Source organism: Silene latifolia, chromosome 7, assembly GCF_048544455.1.
Source record: "Silene latifolia isolate original U9 population chromosome 7, ASM4854445v1, whole genome shotgun sequence".
Classification (NCBI taxonomy): domain Eukaryota; kingdom Viridiplantae; phylum Streptophyta; class Magnoliopsida; order Caryophyllales; family Caryophyllaceae; genus Silene; species Silene latifolia.
Genome location: NC_133532.1, coordinates 39880540 through 39897351, shown reverse-complemented (window position 1 = coordinate 39897351; position 16812 = coordinate 39880540). Strand labels below are relative to the sequence as shown.

The window sequence follows — 16812 nt, the reverse complement described above, 5'->3', positions numbered from 1 at the left end:
ATAACTGCATATCATGGACAAGAATCACATAAATCTTAATTTACGTACTTAAAGAAATTAGCGAACTTATCTTTGTGATATGAACACTTAATTTCACAATTTTGTGTTGATAGAGTAAACCCCACTGCAAAATTGCCTTATCCATAATCCCATCATCCACATTGATGTATTTTCATAATTAAATGCGTGAATTCTAGAACCCATTTATGAAAACCATAATCTCTCACCAATTTGTCGCATTCTATAGAAGACTCGTGCAAATAATAACCGCAAAAACTTTACGCTTTTACGAACTTGCAATATCAGCCATTGCAACAAATTTCGAAATTTGACACAATCTCACGTACTGATACGATTATTATCACAAATCATAAGAAATACTCTTAAGAATGTTGGTAAAATTTGTATAGGGTAACAGTGATAATGATCATAAACTTGGATGTCAACCGAATCACGAAGAGCACGCTTTCCTTAAGAGTATTTCGACCCTATTTCATGCCTTGGGTTACACGAAATCCCTTGTAGGATAAGACGGTTGAGGCCCTCTTCATCTAGGCAAAGATAAAGAGAAATACTTTATGGAGTTTTTATTTTTCTTTGTTATGTCAAATTCGAAATATAATTCAGTGTATATTAATACTCACACTCCTTTTATATATATAGAATATATATGTATATAAGAGTTTGTTAATAATGGATAAGATCATAGGATTTAGCACCAAATCCAACGACATATTACAAACAAACTGCCAAACACATGGCAACTCACGCGCAAAAGAGAAGGTGTATCGTATTTTCTTCGATTTCTCATGTTCGTAATATATTCTAAGTATCAATATACTTAACCCCAAATATCCAAATATGATAGGGGACGTAATATACATCGTTTACACTTAGAATTACGTCTTTCATACATGATAAATTACATTATCATAAACATATCCATTTAACCCATGAACTCGATATACGATTATATGAGCGTACACTCCATACTCTACTACTCACATTATATCGATTCCGAGTTCAAACCGATTTCAACTTAAAAACCCGAATACACTTAAATGACTTTGTGATCAGAATCACCAACAGTTGCTTTGTTTTTTTAAGTTAGATCGATACTCCCTTGGTTCCAACCATTTGTTTACCTCTTATATTTTTTGCGAGGGGTATATAATCAAATGTAAACACATGATTCGTAAGAAGGGAGTATGAATGAGCTTACTGAAAAAATGAACCCTTCAAAATCGAGTAAATGACAGAGCTGACTAAATGTCTGCAAACATTCAGATAGACCACATGAAGCAGTCATCACTTGAACTTTAGTAAAAAAAAGGACTCGTACGGAAAATTATTTACCTGTAGTTCATGTAAAACTCCATATACAGTGTTTGCCTGCTGCAAATTACCATGGTCATTAAATGGAAAAAGAGCAGTCAATTCAATGATCTGAGTAACAAATTACAACAACTCCATCGAGGAAAACTAACTGAATCCTCCAAAGAGGAAAACATAATGTGAAAACTAAATGCAACTATGCAAGTGTCGTAAAAAATATTTGTATCTCACGGTCTCACCTTAATGCTTGCATAGGCAGGCTTCCGGTTCCTAGCAACAGGGACAGGGACAGAAAGATTGTAGGACTCATCAACATCGTAGTGCAACTGCAGAACTAAAAGCCAGGTTAAATGACAATCACCCCAAGCACAACATTTTCATTATGCCAACACCAGAAGAGAACAGGAACGAACACAAAAGACACACTTTATATGGTGAAACAGAATCATGGTTCCACGACTATTCATTAACCCTACAAGATTACAACCTATGTTATGAGTTACGACACTTTGAAGAGCTTAGGATTCTAAGTAACTAAAGAGGGGGAGTGGTAATGCAATAAACTAGGTCGTTAATATACTAGAATTAAGCTACCAAATTAACAATTTATAAGCCAAACTATACTCTAGACTACTCTAAATGATAAAGTAATATAGTGTAAGTAAGGGTCGGTCCCAAGAGAAGGTCTTTTAAGCTAAATACTTGAATTGTAAACTATTGAGTACTAATGAGAAGTGTAAAGACAAACAATGGGTATTCACAATAACCAACAATCGATAAACATAGACAAAAGGGGGGTTTTGAGTTGATTGGTAACATGAAACAAAGCAAAATGCAATTTTTGTCTAACAAGCAATAACACAAGCACTTGATGAGCAAAAAAGTTCAATATTTAGATGGACTTGGTGCAATCCTTCCTTAGCAACCAACAATGGTAAAGTTAGACTCTTTTAATAATTCTCCTCTTATTATCTACCCAATACTTCCTAACCAAGATGTCAACATACACAAATTAAACCATCCATGTATATTCTTCAAGTTCAATCAACAATTTATTAAACCATGAACATAAATCAAACAAGAGCATTAAGGGTTGTGCCAAGGTTAGGAGCTAGGACCAATTCTCACAAGATTAAACCATACAAATGAGAAAAGACATGAAATTTCCTACTTATTGCATGAATCCTTTAAACCAAATCAACATACAACAAGCTTGCTTCAACAATCCTAGATAGATTAAACCATTTCTCTAGAATTTGCAATAGTTGGGTAAATAAGATGCAAGAGTGATCAATTCTAACATTCACCTACTCAACATAAGAATTAAGCGTAAGGAAAGATCAATAGATACAATGATAGAGAGATTAAGAGAGTCTTACAAAACCAAAGTTGGAAACTTTGGATGAATTAAACCAAGTAAAAGGAAGATTAGCCTTCCATATCCTTAGAAAAACCCAAGAAATGAGGAAAGATTAACATCCAATGCTAAAAGATTACAACTTTCAACCCAAATAAATTGTTCTTCTTCTCCAAGTTACTAGAAATTATTTGCTAATTAGATATATATGATGTTCTATGATGAGAATAGGAGTCCCCTTTTAGATCTCAAAATTCTAGATATATATAGGGAGGCACGAGAATCTAGGTTAAGTCCCTCAAGAAAGCCCAAAACACGGAACAAGAATTGCGAAATCCAGAGCAGCGCGTAGAAGCGCAGGCTGCGCACAATTATGCGCAGGCTGCGCACTCAGACTGACAGCAGCATCTTGCGAAGGCCATATCTCTCTCGTTTCTTGGACAAACGAGGCGTGTGACCTACCGTTGGAAAGCTAAGATCACAAGCTTTCACCTCCAATTGGCCTTGCGTCGATACGAGGTTTAGAACTCGAGATATACTCGTTTGAAGTTGACCCTTGTGAAACCGAGTTTTCAATTCTTCATTTTGGCTCTTGTTTGTGCATGTCAAGGCTTCAATTCTTCCTTTTGCTTGCTTCTCTTGATTTTGCACTTATTCCCTTGGCTTTTCTTTTGCTCTCCTTCTTTGCCTTGGTAAGTTATAAGCTAAGATTCTAAAATTACAACCAAAAGTGCAAACCGGTATATTACAACAAGTCCAACTAAAACCCGGTATCAAGCATGTTTATTGTGATAACATTAACCTATTGACTCGTCACAATTTGACACTATCAGGGAGGGAGTGAATTAGGTACTATTTAAAAAATTTCAACTTAGTCTTTATTGTTTTAAAGCAAGTTGATTAACATTATGAAGAACAACGGGATACATCAAGTAAATTGAATGATTAAGTGTGTATCACGATTGTTGAAGGAAATTGCTGAAATGAAAGATAACGGTTGCTTGTTTGTCTTAGCAAATGAGGTTAAGGCTACATACCAAAAGCAACAATATTCAAAACCGTTGTTAAAGGAAAACACAAATGAAATACGAGTAAAATAAATGCAGCGGAATTAAAAGTAACGAGAGATCAACACGATGTTTTTGAATCGGTTCGGCCAACACTCTAAGGGCCTACGTCCAATCTTCCTTTTATTGATTAGTTAAGTGATCTACTCCGACTACTTAAAACCCTTACAATAAAAAGGACCAACAACCTATTCCGGTTGCAACAAGAGTTCTAAGACTACTCGTCTAATAACTCGACACTCTAACTTAGAATGTTTACAAGATCAAGTTTCCTCAAACTGATTCAAGAAGAATTGATAAGGACAACTTATTGATCAAATGATTCTAGGTAAGAGAACATGATACTTAAGGCAACGGTAGTGAAGACTGTTGTCACTTGAAGACTTAGAAAGATTTTGCAAATAGAAGAAATGCCTTGAGTTCTTTAAAAAATAATTTTGCAAAATACTTTGAAATTCTCAGAAAAAAGTCTTGAGAAATGAATGAGGGGAGTGCTCCTTTTATAGAGAAGCAAACTAGGGCTTTGATGGTCAAACCAATTAGTAGAGAACAAATATTTTGACAATTTGACCATTCCAAGTTTGCATAAAAGGGAACATTCTTCCAAAGGTGAAAGAAGAAAAGAAACTTTGTTATTATCTCAAACGATCTTTGTAAATCAGTCACAAAGCAAGGTTGACAACCAAGTGAGGACATTTTAGAAAATCAATCAATTTTGGAAAGAAACAACTTCTTCTTTCCAAAAGCTATGATAAAATGAATTGCCAATTTGAGAAAAAACCTTTTGAAAGATACCATTGAAATATTCTTTTCTTAATAAAAAAACATTTCATAAAATTCAAATATCAGAAATGAACATTTCAGAAATAGAAGTTTGTATTTGAAGGTTTGAGTATTTTTGAAACCAAAGACTTTCTTCAAGTGATACGAGCTAGAGCAACAGTCTTGCTTACTGTTGCCTCAATAAGCAGACCGTTGTTGAACAACAATCTTGCTTACTGTTGCCTCAGTAAGTAGATAGTTGCTTATAATTATTGCTTAGTACCATACTCTCTTACCCTTACATAAGCGACTCTATTACAACACAAGTCTTGGGTAGCTTCATCAACGCTTCTTGACTTTGAACATTGATTAATTCTTGATTGGGGAAGTGAGCTTAATCCTGAAATGAAACACAATTAAAATAGGCATGTCATCATCAACAAATATGTTCTAACAAATTCCTCTTTTAATGATGACAAGCCTCATAAAATGAATGTTCCTAATGAGTTCCCCCTCAAATGGTTAGTCCAAAAAATCACGAAGATAGAAGAAGTAGTAAGTTAAACTTATGAGACATAACAAATCCTAGAGCAAAAATTACTATCATACTTAGGCTACCACAAAATAAGAGATTAATCAATGAGCAAGTAATAAGAACATGAATTTCCCTTTTCTTCCTCTTGACATCATCAAACCGATAAGAGGCTATCCCCGGACACAGAGTAAACATGCATATTACGTCACATAAAAAACAATCAAATGTGCAACAAAGTGACAAGGTCAACATTATAAACTAGGTCCAAACAAACATTTAAACAACAAGTTCAGTACGGCTAATTCAAAGTTTAATTAATACACCACCAAATTAGATATGAGGGGGGTCGGGACAACGGGTAGGAAGCAAAAGGTTAGGCAGATTTGTTTGGGAGAGGGGACGGGTCTAGTGAGTCGAATCTTGGATGCCATCCAAGTCATCATTATCATCATCCGAGGCCTCGACATTCTCCTCATCACTAAATTGAGTGCTAAACACACACACACCCCCCTCCTCCCCCGGGGGTGTTCAGAGGTTATTTGTAACTAAATCTTTGGACGCTGAATCCTTTTCCAAGATAAACGCTTTGTTAATTTAGACTTATTACGCCAAAAATCCGAACTTTTTATCATAGTTGCCATGCTCTGCAAACTCTGCTGCAAACCACCAAATTTGTCCACTTTAATTTGGAAAAAAATTGGAGAATCATAAAAGATTCATTTGTCCCCAATAAGAACAAACGATTTGAATCCTACTTCTTGTCTTGATAAGATTGCAAGTCTTCATATTTCTCGAGCATATCTCTTGTATGCTCTCTTGAAACAAGGTTATAGTTTAGTTTTAACCCGATGATGCCCTATCATTATCCTTGATTGTTCACCTAGTTTTAGCGTGATTGGTAGATTATTGTTCACCTATAATATATGGTACATAAATTGTTAGATAAGACCGTTTTATGTATAGCATTTCGATGACAAAAAACCTGCATAAATTAGTTAATAAATTTGTAAAAAATATCAATATCAAATGTTTTATATTGATAACTTGCAGATTCAAATACGTCAATATTCATCATAAGATAACTGGTTATTAAAATATAAATAAAACTAAATGTTAACTTTGCGTTTTGTTTTTGTTTTATTCCGACTACTTGACCCGTATTAAAGATATACCCGCCTTAAATGATCATTTGTGCTAATTATTTGGATAATTATTTCTTTTTTGGTGTGTTTGTCCATTCCTCCATTTTTTTACCAATTTGTCCAAAATGAAACTTTTTTTTACCAAATTATCCATTACCCCTTACTTTGTTTCCAATTTGTCAATTTGGCCTTAATTAAACACGAGATAATAAATTAATATAAGAAGATGGGGCATATGATGACTATTCCATGAAAATATGAAATAATCTAAAAAAAACCAAACATATCAGAGATTCATTTCCTTCTTCATAGATAGAATGGAGAGGTTGAGTTTTTGACCAAGGTAAAACCCATGTGCTTCCCTGCAAACCTCAAGAACATCATCGCTTGTTTGTAAGTTTTCTACCACTTCCTTCTTTATATGTTTTTCTTGACCCGTTGATCGTGAGTTCGTGACCCAAATGACTCTTTAATTATCACTAATAATAATTTGTACCTATTACATTATCGATTAGTACAATTTTTTCTTTAATTTATAAAATGTCAATCAATAAACTTATTGAGACCTACCCATAGATTAAAATGGTAAAATGTGATGGTTATCAGTACCGTATGATGTTAATTTTGGTAACTTATGTATCAAATTTCTCGATTATTATTTATTATTGCCTAGTCTCAGTGGTGGAGCGAGGGGGGAGGGGGCTGAAGTTTGAAAATTGAGAAACTTTTAGTTAAAATTTTCGAATTTTTTCGAGGCCCCTTAATATTACCCGACTTAAAATTCTGGCTCCGCCACTGTCTGGTCAGATTTTTGTTAAATTGAAATTGAGATCGATTATGTACTAGGAGTAATGATTTTATATTAATGATTGGGACGGAAGGAGTAGATATGACGGAGTATAAGGATATATTACAATGAAGAGAAGGGACATTGCTTAATAATCCATCATTGATTATTTGGTTTGGTTATGTAGTTATCAAGCTTGTTTGATCACCATGGACAACACTTATATACTAACAATTCATATACAATCTCCTTGTTAACCCCCGTTGATCACCGACTTGAATTGCTGATGTATTTTAACTGCAGTCTTCTCCACAAACCGGAAATAAGCATCTCGCCAACTCTTCTTTATCACTAAGGTTCCAACCACTACCCAAAATCCAGTACCAACACCCAACATTATAATTATGTAGAACCACATACGTTCACGTTTATCATCTTCATCTTCATCTTCATCTTCTGTAGTACTAGGAGGCACATTTTTGCATTTGTTGGACAGGGGAAACCCACATAGGCCGGGATTGCCTGCATATATAGACGGGTCAATAAGAGTTTGAAGTTGATTACCACTTGGAATTGGGCCGTGGAGGTTGTTATTTGACAAATTTAAGCTGACTATCCATGGTATTGCAGACAAGCTTTGTGGTATAATACCGGAGATTTGGTTATTGGACAAGTCCAACGATTCCAACATCATTAGGTTGCCTATTTGTGCAGGAATGTCTCCAGTAAGATGATTATTTGACAAGTTTAATCCCTCCAATTCGGTTATGTTGGTGAGCTCCTCGGGTATTGTGCCGACTAAATGATTGCTCGAGAGATCAATGAGGGAATGAGCTCCGTTACCAGCGACCGTCTCCATTATTCCTTTGATGATTTCTGCAATTTGTACACCGGTCTGGCTGATTAACTCACCTGCATCACTGTCAAATTGTATGGAGCCTAAACAGTGAGGGATTTGTCCTGTCAAGCTATTTTGTGCGAGTTCCAATACTCGAAGAGATCTGAATTGGCACAACTGTGAACGGATGGATCCAGTAAAGTTATTCCCTCTCAGACTAAGGATTTTTAAAGAAGCATCCGGGTATACATCTCCAACGTGTATTTCTCCGGACAACATATTGTCGTCAAGGTCAAGAACGTCCAAGACGTTTTTACCTGTCAAAAGGGAGGGAAGCATTCTCCCCTTCGAAGACTGCCCCAGATAGCTTATTTGCGGACAAAATTATCGCATTAATTGTTTCTAGATGACTCAACCAATGAGGTATTGATCCAGTTAGAGAGTTGCTGTGAAGGTCGAGCAACCACAAATTACAGCCGCCACAGACAATATGTTGCGGCAAGGATCCTATCAGAAAGTTACCGTACGTGAGAAATTTATTGGAAAAATTAATGCAAAAAACTCAGTGAGTTATTATTAATGCAAAGAAAAAGCTGGTACTAATAGAACGAAGCTCGATATCTAACCTGTTAGTTGATTGCCAGAAACCTGTAATGTCTGAAAGCGGCTTATGTTCCAAAGCCATCCGGGAAACTCTCCATAGAGGCCAGTATAAGAAAGATCCAACTGTTTAATCCGAGTTTGGTTGATTAACCACGTGGGAAACACCGTGTTTATTTTGCAAGAATGGGCTCTGAAAACTTCAAGGGTAAAGGAAGGTCGCGGGTTAAAAGTCAGGTTGAGACTGATATGGTTGAAACTCGCGTCCAGGAAAGACAATTTAGAGAGGTTACCGATGCCAGACAGGGTACCGGTCATGGAGTTTGATGATATATCTAGGTGCTCTATCTTGGCTAAGTGTTGTACAAAATCTGGGATCGATCCACTTAACCTATTTACTGATAAATCTAAATATTCCAAAGCTGAAAGTTTCCCAAGAGATGCCGGAATTTCACCTTGAAACCCGTTGTTTGAAAGATCAAGGTACTGCAAGTTTGTGAGTTGTCCCAACAAAGAGGGCAAGCTACCATCTAACTTGTTGTCGAGTAAATTTAAGTATTCTATATCATAAGACGGACATACAGAAGAATTTGGTGTCGGGTCTAAGATACCTCCTTGGACAATGGCATTGTCGGACAAATCCAAATATTTGAAGTTGCATGGATTTGCCATAATCTCCCATAGCCCTCCGTCCACAAAGCTAATGTTGTTTGAACGCATCTTAAGAACTTGAAGGTCCGTCATGTTTCTGAGCCAGAGCGGAATTGAACCATTGAAACCGTTATAGCTAAGAATAAGTCTTCGCAGGGAAATCATATGTTTGAAAATGGACGGAAGAGGGCCATCAAGATTGTTAAAGCTAAGATCAAGGTGTTGAAGGTGTTGAAAGTATGAAGTCGAAGTATAATTCATGAGAGCCTCGGATAAATGAGTATTTGGTAGTTGACAAGCTGCTAGGCTAATTAGTGACAACCAAGGAAGACGTAGTAGCACTTGAAAGGTGTCGTGTGCTTCAGACATGGTGCAACTGCCCATGTCAAGAAATCGCAGTTTTGAAAGACCAGATGCCCATCCGAGGCTTTGAGCGTACAAACCACCAAGTCCAATACACTGAAAAGGAACATGAAGATCAAGGAACTTCAAATAGGTGAGATTACCAAGTTGAGGAGGAATAGGACCCGCAAAGCCACCTCGAGAGAGATCCAGATGTCTCAGATGCCGCATGGATCCTATGAATTCTGGAATATGACTTCCGTTGAAATCATTCCCGGCTAAGCTCAAGTAACGTAGAAACTTAAGCTCGAGCAAAGCAGGGCTGAGCCCCGAAGACGCCATGGAACCTTCAGATAAACATGAGTCATTATATGACAGTCTTTGATGGAGATTTAGCTTAATGACATTGCCTGCTGTGACATTGTCACATTTCACTCCTACCCATTGACAACAATCGTCACCAACCCATGACGAAAGGCGATTCATAGGATCCTTGCTGAAGCTGTTTCTGATCGTTATCAGCGCTGCTCGTTCATTTTTTTTGCATTTCATCAAGCCCGCAGATTTAGATGAGTAGATCATCACCAAGAATATTAATGGCATTAACAAGTATGATTTCCTCATTATGCTATTTATGTTGTTTATGGTTGAGGTTATACTATTTTGGTAGTTTATATAGAAATATCAATAGGTCTTTAAGCTGATACTAATATTTTGGTAGTTTATGATTTTCTATGTATAATACTTGAACCGACTTAAAGCTTAAGACGATTTACCTGTCTTAAACGAGAATTTGTGTGTACCCTCACCTCACTATACTTTTTTCGGCTCATAAAAATTTACATCAACTCATTCCTTATTTGACAATGATGATCGACTAATATCAAGTATATACTATTAGTTTTTACTTAAGACCGTGTTAAAGACTTAAAGACCTCTGACAACTCTTCATTCATTTTATCCTTATTTAAATCGATTTTATGAGTCGTCGTACAGTCTTAAACAAGAATATAACATTTGTCACGATTTGTAAAAACAATTTCACTGAATTGCTCCTGAAAAATATGTGGTTGGAAAATTGAAGATAATAATAGACATGACATTGCAACGTAAGAAAGGTATTTGGAAGGCCACGAGACCTTGAAATAGTCAGTCCACTTCGATCTTCAATAAGTCTCCTGATACAGACATACCTCACTAGTCACTGCAAACTGAAACTATACGCAAATTCTTATTTTATACGGGCTATTTTCCGTTTGAAATTAGACGAATTAATGTAGTCGATTTACGATAAAATGTTACTATTTTCTGAAAAAATATCATTATTTTCAAGGTAAAAAAGTGACAATTTTAGTTATAACATCTCCTCCCTATCTACTTAAGGATAAGTGATCTCTATTATTTTCCCGCCAATAAGTATATTATCAAAAAAAGAAAATTAATGATAATTATGTTCATCCACTAAATAAGAAAACTAACAATTACCATTTAATTCATCTATTATATTTTCATTAAAACTAATTTTTTTATCAAATTATATTATTTTTACTAAACTCTAAACTATAATATTTTAATTAAAATAAACTAAAAATTATATACAAAAACTACAAATTGCTAAGTCTTTTGTTGATCCTATTATTAGATGATGAGTTGATCCATATTCTTTATAAAACCAAAACTAGAAAGACCGTTTTATATTCACCTATAATATATGGTACATAAATTGTTAGATAAGACCGTTTTATGTAAATCATTTCGATGACAAAAAAACCCTTACCTGCATAAATTAGTTAATAAATTTGTAAAAAATGTTTTGTATCGATACCAAATGTTTTATATTGATAACTTGCAGATTCAAATATGTCGGTATTTATCATAAGTTAACAGGTTATTAAAATATAAATAAATCTAAATGTTAACTTTGGGTTATTATACCAATCGTTAGTTGGCGCAGTGGTAGCATGGGTCTGCGCTTGGTAGGGAAGTCTGCGGCTCGATCCCCAACAACTGCGATTGGGAGGGGTTTAAATACCGTAATCCTTGGACACGCCCCGAAATCCGGATTAGTCGGCCCAATGTGGTTCGGATTACCAGATGGTTTAGACCCAAAAAAAAAAAAAAAAACTTTGGGTTATTATTTTATTGGGTCAGACCTATGATATAGACGATTTTATAAGACAATCGCATATGTTAATGTGTTAAAAAGGATAATGGCATGAAACACTTTGTTTTTTTCGTGTTGACCAAGAGTATAAGTTTGACTTTTTCATTCGCAAGAGTTATGAATCGAATCCATAACCACTTGTTTAAGAGATGAGAGTCCTTACCACTCACACCAACCAACTTTGATGGCATAAAACACTTTTCATGTTCACAAAACAACTTGTAATCCGTAAATGGCTTTTGGATTAAGACTTGATTACAGGGCCAATATATTAGTCAAATAGTAGGACTTATTATCCGCTTAACACTTGTAGTTACAACTCATTAAATCGAGGTCGCCTTTTAGGTCGGGTAGTCGCTCAACTATTAGGTCATGTCAGGTCGGATCGGGTCATGTATCGGGTTGGCACGGATTACAGGTTATCATCGAGTCGGGTCAATTTCGATTTGCAACTTTTTTGCGGGTCCTATCGAATTGGATTTGCTCGTGCTCGGGTCATGTTAGACTTGCCAAGTGTAGCCATGAGCCCATGACCATCAACTTCGCCCGAAGTCCCAACTCAAGCGCAATTGCAGAAGAGTGTCGAAAAGACGGCATGGATGCGCTGATAGCTTCGTACGGCGAATCATCATCATCAGACTCAGATACAGATGATTCGCCGCCACAAACAACACCACAACCTCCGTCACTTCCACCACCTCCACTCTCTCTCCTCACTCCTCCCAATTCCCTCTTCTGTAACCTACTCTTCCTACTCAATTATTCATTTTATTTATTTATTTATTTATCTTGCAATTACAGTGTTTACAGTGTTTATGTATGCTTTAACATCCGCAATTATCTATTCAATAGCAATTTCCGTGTTTCCGTGGAAAATCATGTAATACCCACCAAGTGTTCGATGTATTTCCCCTGTGAACACTGCTGTAGCTGGGAGGGAAGGCTAGCAGGGGCGCTTGCCTTTCCAACTTGTTATAATTTCCTATTTTTTTTTTTATTTTTTTCCTAATTCACCTTATTTCATTAGTAATTATACCCCTAACGATAAATATAGGCTCCGCCACTGCCTGTCAAGATCCTCCTCATAAGTAATAACCTCTTAACGGTTTTAGGATGAAAGATTTAGTAGTCCCCACCAATTTTTTTATGTATTGCCCCGCCTTGATAAACTCTGAATGCGCGTATTGATGAAAATTTGGAAGTAATTCCCACCAAAGTCCGTGTGCTTTGAGCTGGGCATTATCTATTTATTTGCATTATTTGAGTTTCTGATGAAAAATTTAAGTAATACACGCCAAGTTTTTAATGTATTCCCCCAGCACTGGTCCTCTTGATAACCTGCTGTCGAGTTTCTGGTGAAAAATAAGTAATACCATTAAATGTTTATGTATGCTTTTAACTTGGGCATTATCTACTTGTTTGCGGCATTTGGGTTTTTGATGAAAATTAAGTAATTTACACCTAGTGTTTCATGTATTGCTGCTGTGAAGGTCCTCTTGATAACCTTCAAACAGGTCAGCCTAGCCGGGTTCGGAACTTTCCCCATGTTGAGGGCAACTATGCTTTACATGTGTTCATTCCAGGTTCTTCTTTTCTCATATCACCTTGTTTTGGTTTAAACATTGGTGATTTTATTAAATTACAGGTAAATGAGGTTTGTACATCTGTGCTTGTTTTATTACATAAAATGTCTTCAGTTCTATTCTACAATAAATCATTGCAGTGTAAGTGCAAATCATCTATGTGGGTAAATTGGAATGCGAATGTCTCTGGCAGATGATTCATATTATTGCAAGCACATCATGATTGGTCAAGATAATAGCATATCATTATGTAGATTAGACCATGTTCATATATGCATGTGGATTGGAGTTAGGCAGTTGAAATGCTATGAGCAATCTTATCTCCCTCGAAATGGAAGCTAAAAGGGGCAAAAATGTTAAATTCGATGGAACTACTCTTGACGAAAACTCAAGCATGTCCAAAAGTTACTCTTTATTCAAAAAGAGGTTCTTGTGATGGGAGGACTTGGGTCTTGGAGAGGGTGTGACAAGATCAATGAGTTTCCGAGCTAAAGAGGATTTGGAAGGAAAATGATGTGATCTGATCAGCGTGTGTGGAGGTGGACTTACTGGGGATGTGAAGGGATCCAGTCCACGAGGAATTTGCCTTTTCTTTTTGTAAGTGTTTTTGGTGTGAAGAAGTTTACTTGGATGGATTGTGAGCGGATTTGGTGGGTCCACTAGGAACTGGCAGTTTCTTTTCATAAGTATAGAGGAAGTTTGCCGAGAGGCACCTGAATTTTAACTTGATAAGCACTTTTGCCATGTGAGGAGGCTAGGTGACACGGTTCGAAGAACAAGTTGATTTCGTAGAACGCTATTAATAGTGAATGGGGTTTTGTAAGGTATATTGATAGTAAATTGGGCTCATTGAGATATTACTCCGTAGTAAACATGTAAAAAAAATTCCCAGAAGACGTCTATTTGTGTTCTTCAGCATTTACTGGAAAAATGGTTAGAGAGAGAGTTGTTTCTCTATAATTAATAAAAGGGTAAAAGACTAAAATGCCTCTGTTAAATGAAAATCCTAGCCGTAGCCGTATCCCCTGGCCCTCTCCTAATACATGAGTAGATTGCTTGACATTCTCAGTGATATATGTGCACATTGGTTGCCCAACTTGACTATCAGCATTTAGAAAAGAAAAAAATGTAACAAGAACCTTTTTGTGTTTTCGACTGCTTTCTCTCCAAGTAGTGTTTCCTCATCTCTTCATATCCTCCATAAAAAAAATCAATAACAAAAGTTTGCTCGACTCAACCTTTTAGGTAGCGAACTCAGACTTAAATATACATAACTGTGTATAATATGTGATCCGACACTAGTCGAGGTTAGGCCTGAGTTTTATTGCTAAATCGTCCCCCAACTTTTTATTGCTTATCATATTGAAGAGTCGACAGTGGTGATTGCTTGTGAATGTTGGGAGCTTCTACCTAAAATTTTAGATTGATAGGGCTTCAATAAGGGGCTGTCGACTCTTGATGTAGCTTTATTTCCTTTGTTAGATTGATAGGCCTTTTTAAGGAGCTAATGTTCATAACAGGGTTGGAAACTTGGAATATGATGAAATAAAGCAAAATGAATGTCATGTAGCAGTTGACTAATCGACTCAATATATATCATGGATCTTCCCAAGACAGTGTCTCTGCATTTTCATTAAAGGGGTCATGTTTTTGTTGTTGATGTATTTCATTGTTGTTATTTCTATTTTGTTCTTGTTTAGTTTTCATATAATGTTATAAACTACTGACGCTCAGTTTAGTTAAATATTTTTTGCAGTTCAGTTACCACAATCAGCAAGGAAAGAGGCTGCGAAGTTCCTCCGGAAAGTGTCACTGAATTTTCCAGGCCTTCATGTTGTTGATGCTGACATCGCACTCGAAAATCTTCTTAATGATGATCAGAAGGTTGAACAGATTGCCCTAGGGAGGGAATTTCATATAAGTTTAGGAAGAACTGTACCAATCCGGGTGCACCAAATTGATTCAGTAGTGGCCATGCTTCGGCAAAAGCTACAATCTCAGAAGCAGTTAGCTCTTTTTTCTCGCTGATCTCTCTCTAATATTTCTTCAATCACATTAAGCATTCATTTTTCCAAGTTGTATTTTTGTATCAGGTATTGGATCGATTTCAGTAATTGGGAGGTTTTTGTCAATGATGATAATACACGTACATTTCTTTCAATAGAAGTCAAGACAGGAGGATTGTCAGAGGTAATCACCGCACTTAAAAACAAGGATGGAAAGGGGAGGTTGATATTGATATTTGGCATATTTTGGGATAGATTTTATCTTGCTTATTGGACCTATGATATACCTTAATCGGCGTTTAAAGTTGCATTGGTTGGTTACTTAATCCAATTGATGGACTCTTGGGCCAATTCACAAATTTCTTCCTCATATTCATGTTACCTGAATTACTTGAAAATAAAACACTTCAGTCTGTAACTTTCCTTGCCGCCCTAGTCCTCTTTAACTTGAAGGATTCGTAACGCAGCTATTAAGCTGGTTATAATTAGTTAGCCTTGTTCAGTTGCCCTAATCTCCAAACCCTAACCTTAAGCACAGTCTTGTGAGCACTATTGGTTATGTTAACTTGGTTTTCAGAAACTTCTGTGGTAGTCTCTTGGTAATCCTGCCAAGAGTCATTTTCACTGTATATGGATTTTATTTTCAAATCGGAAAGATAATGAATTTTCTCTGCATACTTCCATTTTCTGTTAGTTTCACAAGGATAAACAGTACAAGGCCATAAATAACTCAGTTACTTGCATGTATTCAAGTTAGATTTGCACTGCTTGAGGGCTGTTCAGCTCGTTTCATTGCTTGTACCCAGTGAAATAGTTATGTTGTCTCTACTCTTGTTAGCCACTGAATTTAAAGCTGAATTTCCCGATAGGGTTTGTAGTGCCATTTTCCCTTATTTTTTTCATAGACAAATGAATGAAACATTAAGCCTGTTCTTCACCATATATGCAGATAACGAAACAGATTCAAGCTGTCAATGAAGTTTACAGACTGCACAATCTTCCGGAGTTTTACAAGGTTTGGCAATTAAGTCAAATGACAGTTGTTTCTTCAATGATCAAGCCATTCATTTCCACACCCATTTGGGTAATTTCAAAGGAATTTTGTATTTTAATTGCAGGACCCTCGTCCTCATATATCAGTCGCTTGGGCATTGGACGATGTCAGTGATCTGTTGAAAAGAGTGGTAGAAGAGGAGAGCAAGAAACATCCAACTATTGGCGGATCATCCTTAAAACGAGTTTTCACCGTCAAATTTAGTGGTATTGAGTGTAAGATTGGAAATAAACCTTACAAAATCTGTAAATTACCCGGTAATTAAACCCCAGTTGATCTTTGTCCTTCAGATTGCAATGATAGGCCTGGTGAAAATATCAATTGGTGGTATTTGAATTATCAATGTAAGAGTTTCGTGTATTGTGGACCAATTCTTTTTTCCTTTCCTTTTAGCCTTATTGGTAGGTAAAGTTGTGTTTTCTCAGTGTATACATCTTGTCTCTCTTCTATGGAGCTTGGTAGGGGCATTGGCCAGATCCACGGCCGTACAACTGGCTTGGCCCGCGAACGTGCAACTACTACCTTCCAGAGTCCAGACCAAAAGGGAAATGATCAAATTAATGCGGATTCAACTTTAATACTCAATAAT

At 36.3% G+C, this 16812-nt stretch overlaps 1 protein-coding gene and 1 long non-coding RNA gene across 4 annotated transcripts; one reads left to right on the top strand and one right to left on the bottom strand.

Annotated features, from left to right (window-relative positions):
• Nucleotides 1-631: 631 nt before the first annotated feature.
• On the bottom strand, nt 632-3524 carry LOC141591019 (uncharacterized). Of its 3 annotated transcripts, none has more exons than XR_012520600.1 (4): nt 2715-3524; nt 1575-1669; nt 1357-1395; nt 632-1273 (listed from the first exon to the last, which is right to left on the bottom strand). It is a non-coding gene; the product is annotated as an uncharacterized LOC141591019 (long non-coding RNA). The 3 variants fall into 3 exon arrangements; XR_012520602.1 differs by having other exon boundaries at nt 1357-1392; XR_012520601.1 differs by having other exon boundaries at nt 1575-1661.
• An 8411-nt stretch (nt 3525-11935) lies between these two features.
• Nucleotides 11936-16654, top strand: LOC141592048 (uncharacterized). The gene is made up of 6 exons (XM_074412604.1): nt 11936-12317; nt 13071-13163; nt 14920-15169; nt 15257-15353; nt 16119-16184; nt 16288-16654. Exons 1-6 carry the CDS (start codon nt 12110-12112, stop codon nt 16486-16488), a joined length of 915 nt encoding a protein of 304 aa, XP_074268705.1. The 5' UTR covers nt 11936-12109; the 3' UTR covers nt 16489-16654.
• Nucleotides 16655-16812: the final 158 nt, after the last annotated feature.

Excerpts from the sequence above, each read along its gene's own strand:
- LOC141592048 (XM_074412604.1), top strand. The coding sequence starts at position 12,110 with ATGACCATCAACTTCGCCCGAAGTCCCAACTCAAGCGCAATTGCAGAA. Across the intron at positions 12,318-13,070 it reads TCCTCCCAATTCCCTCTTCT|GTCCTCTTGATAACCTTCAA; the intron begins GTAACCTACTCT and ends GCTGCTGTGAAG. Across the intron at positions 15,170-15,256 it reads AAGCTACAATCTCAGAAGCA|GTATTGGATCGATTTCAGTA; the intron begins GTTAGCTCTTTT and ends TTTTTGTATCAG.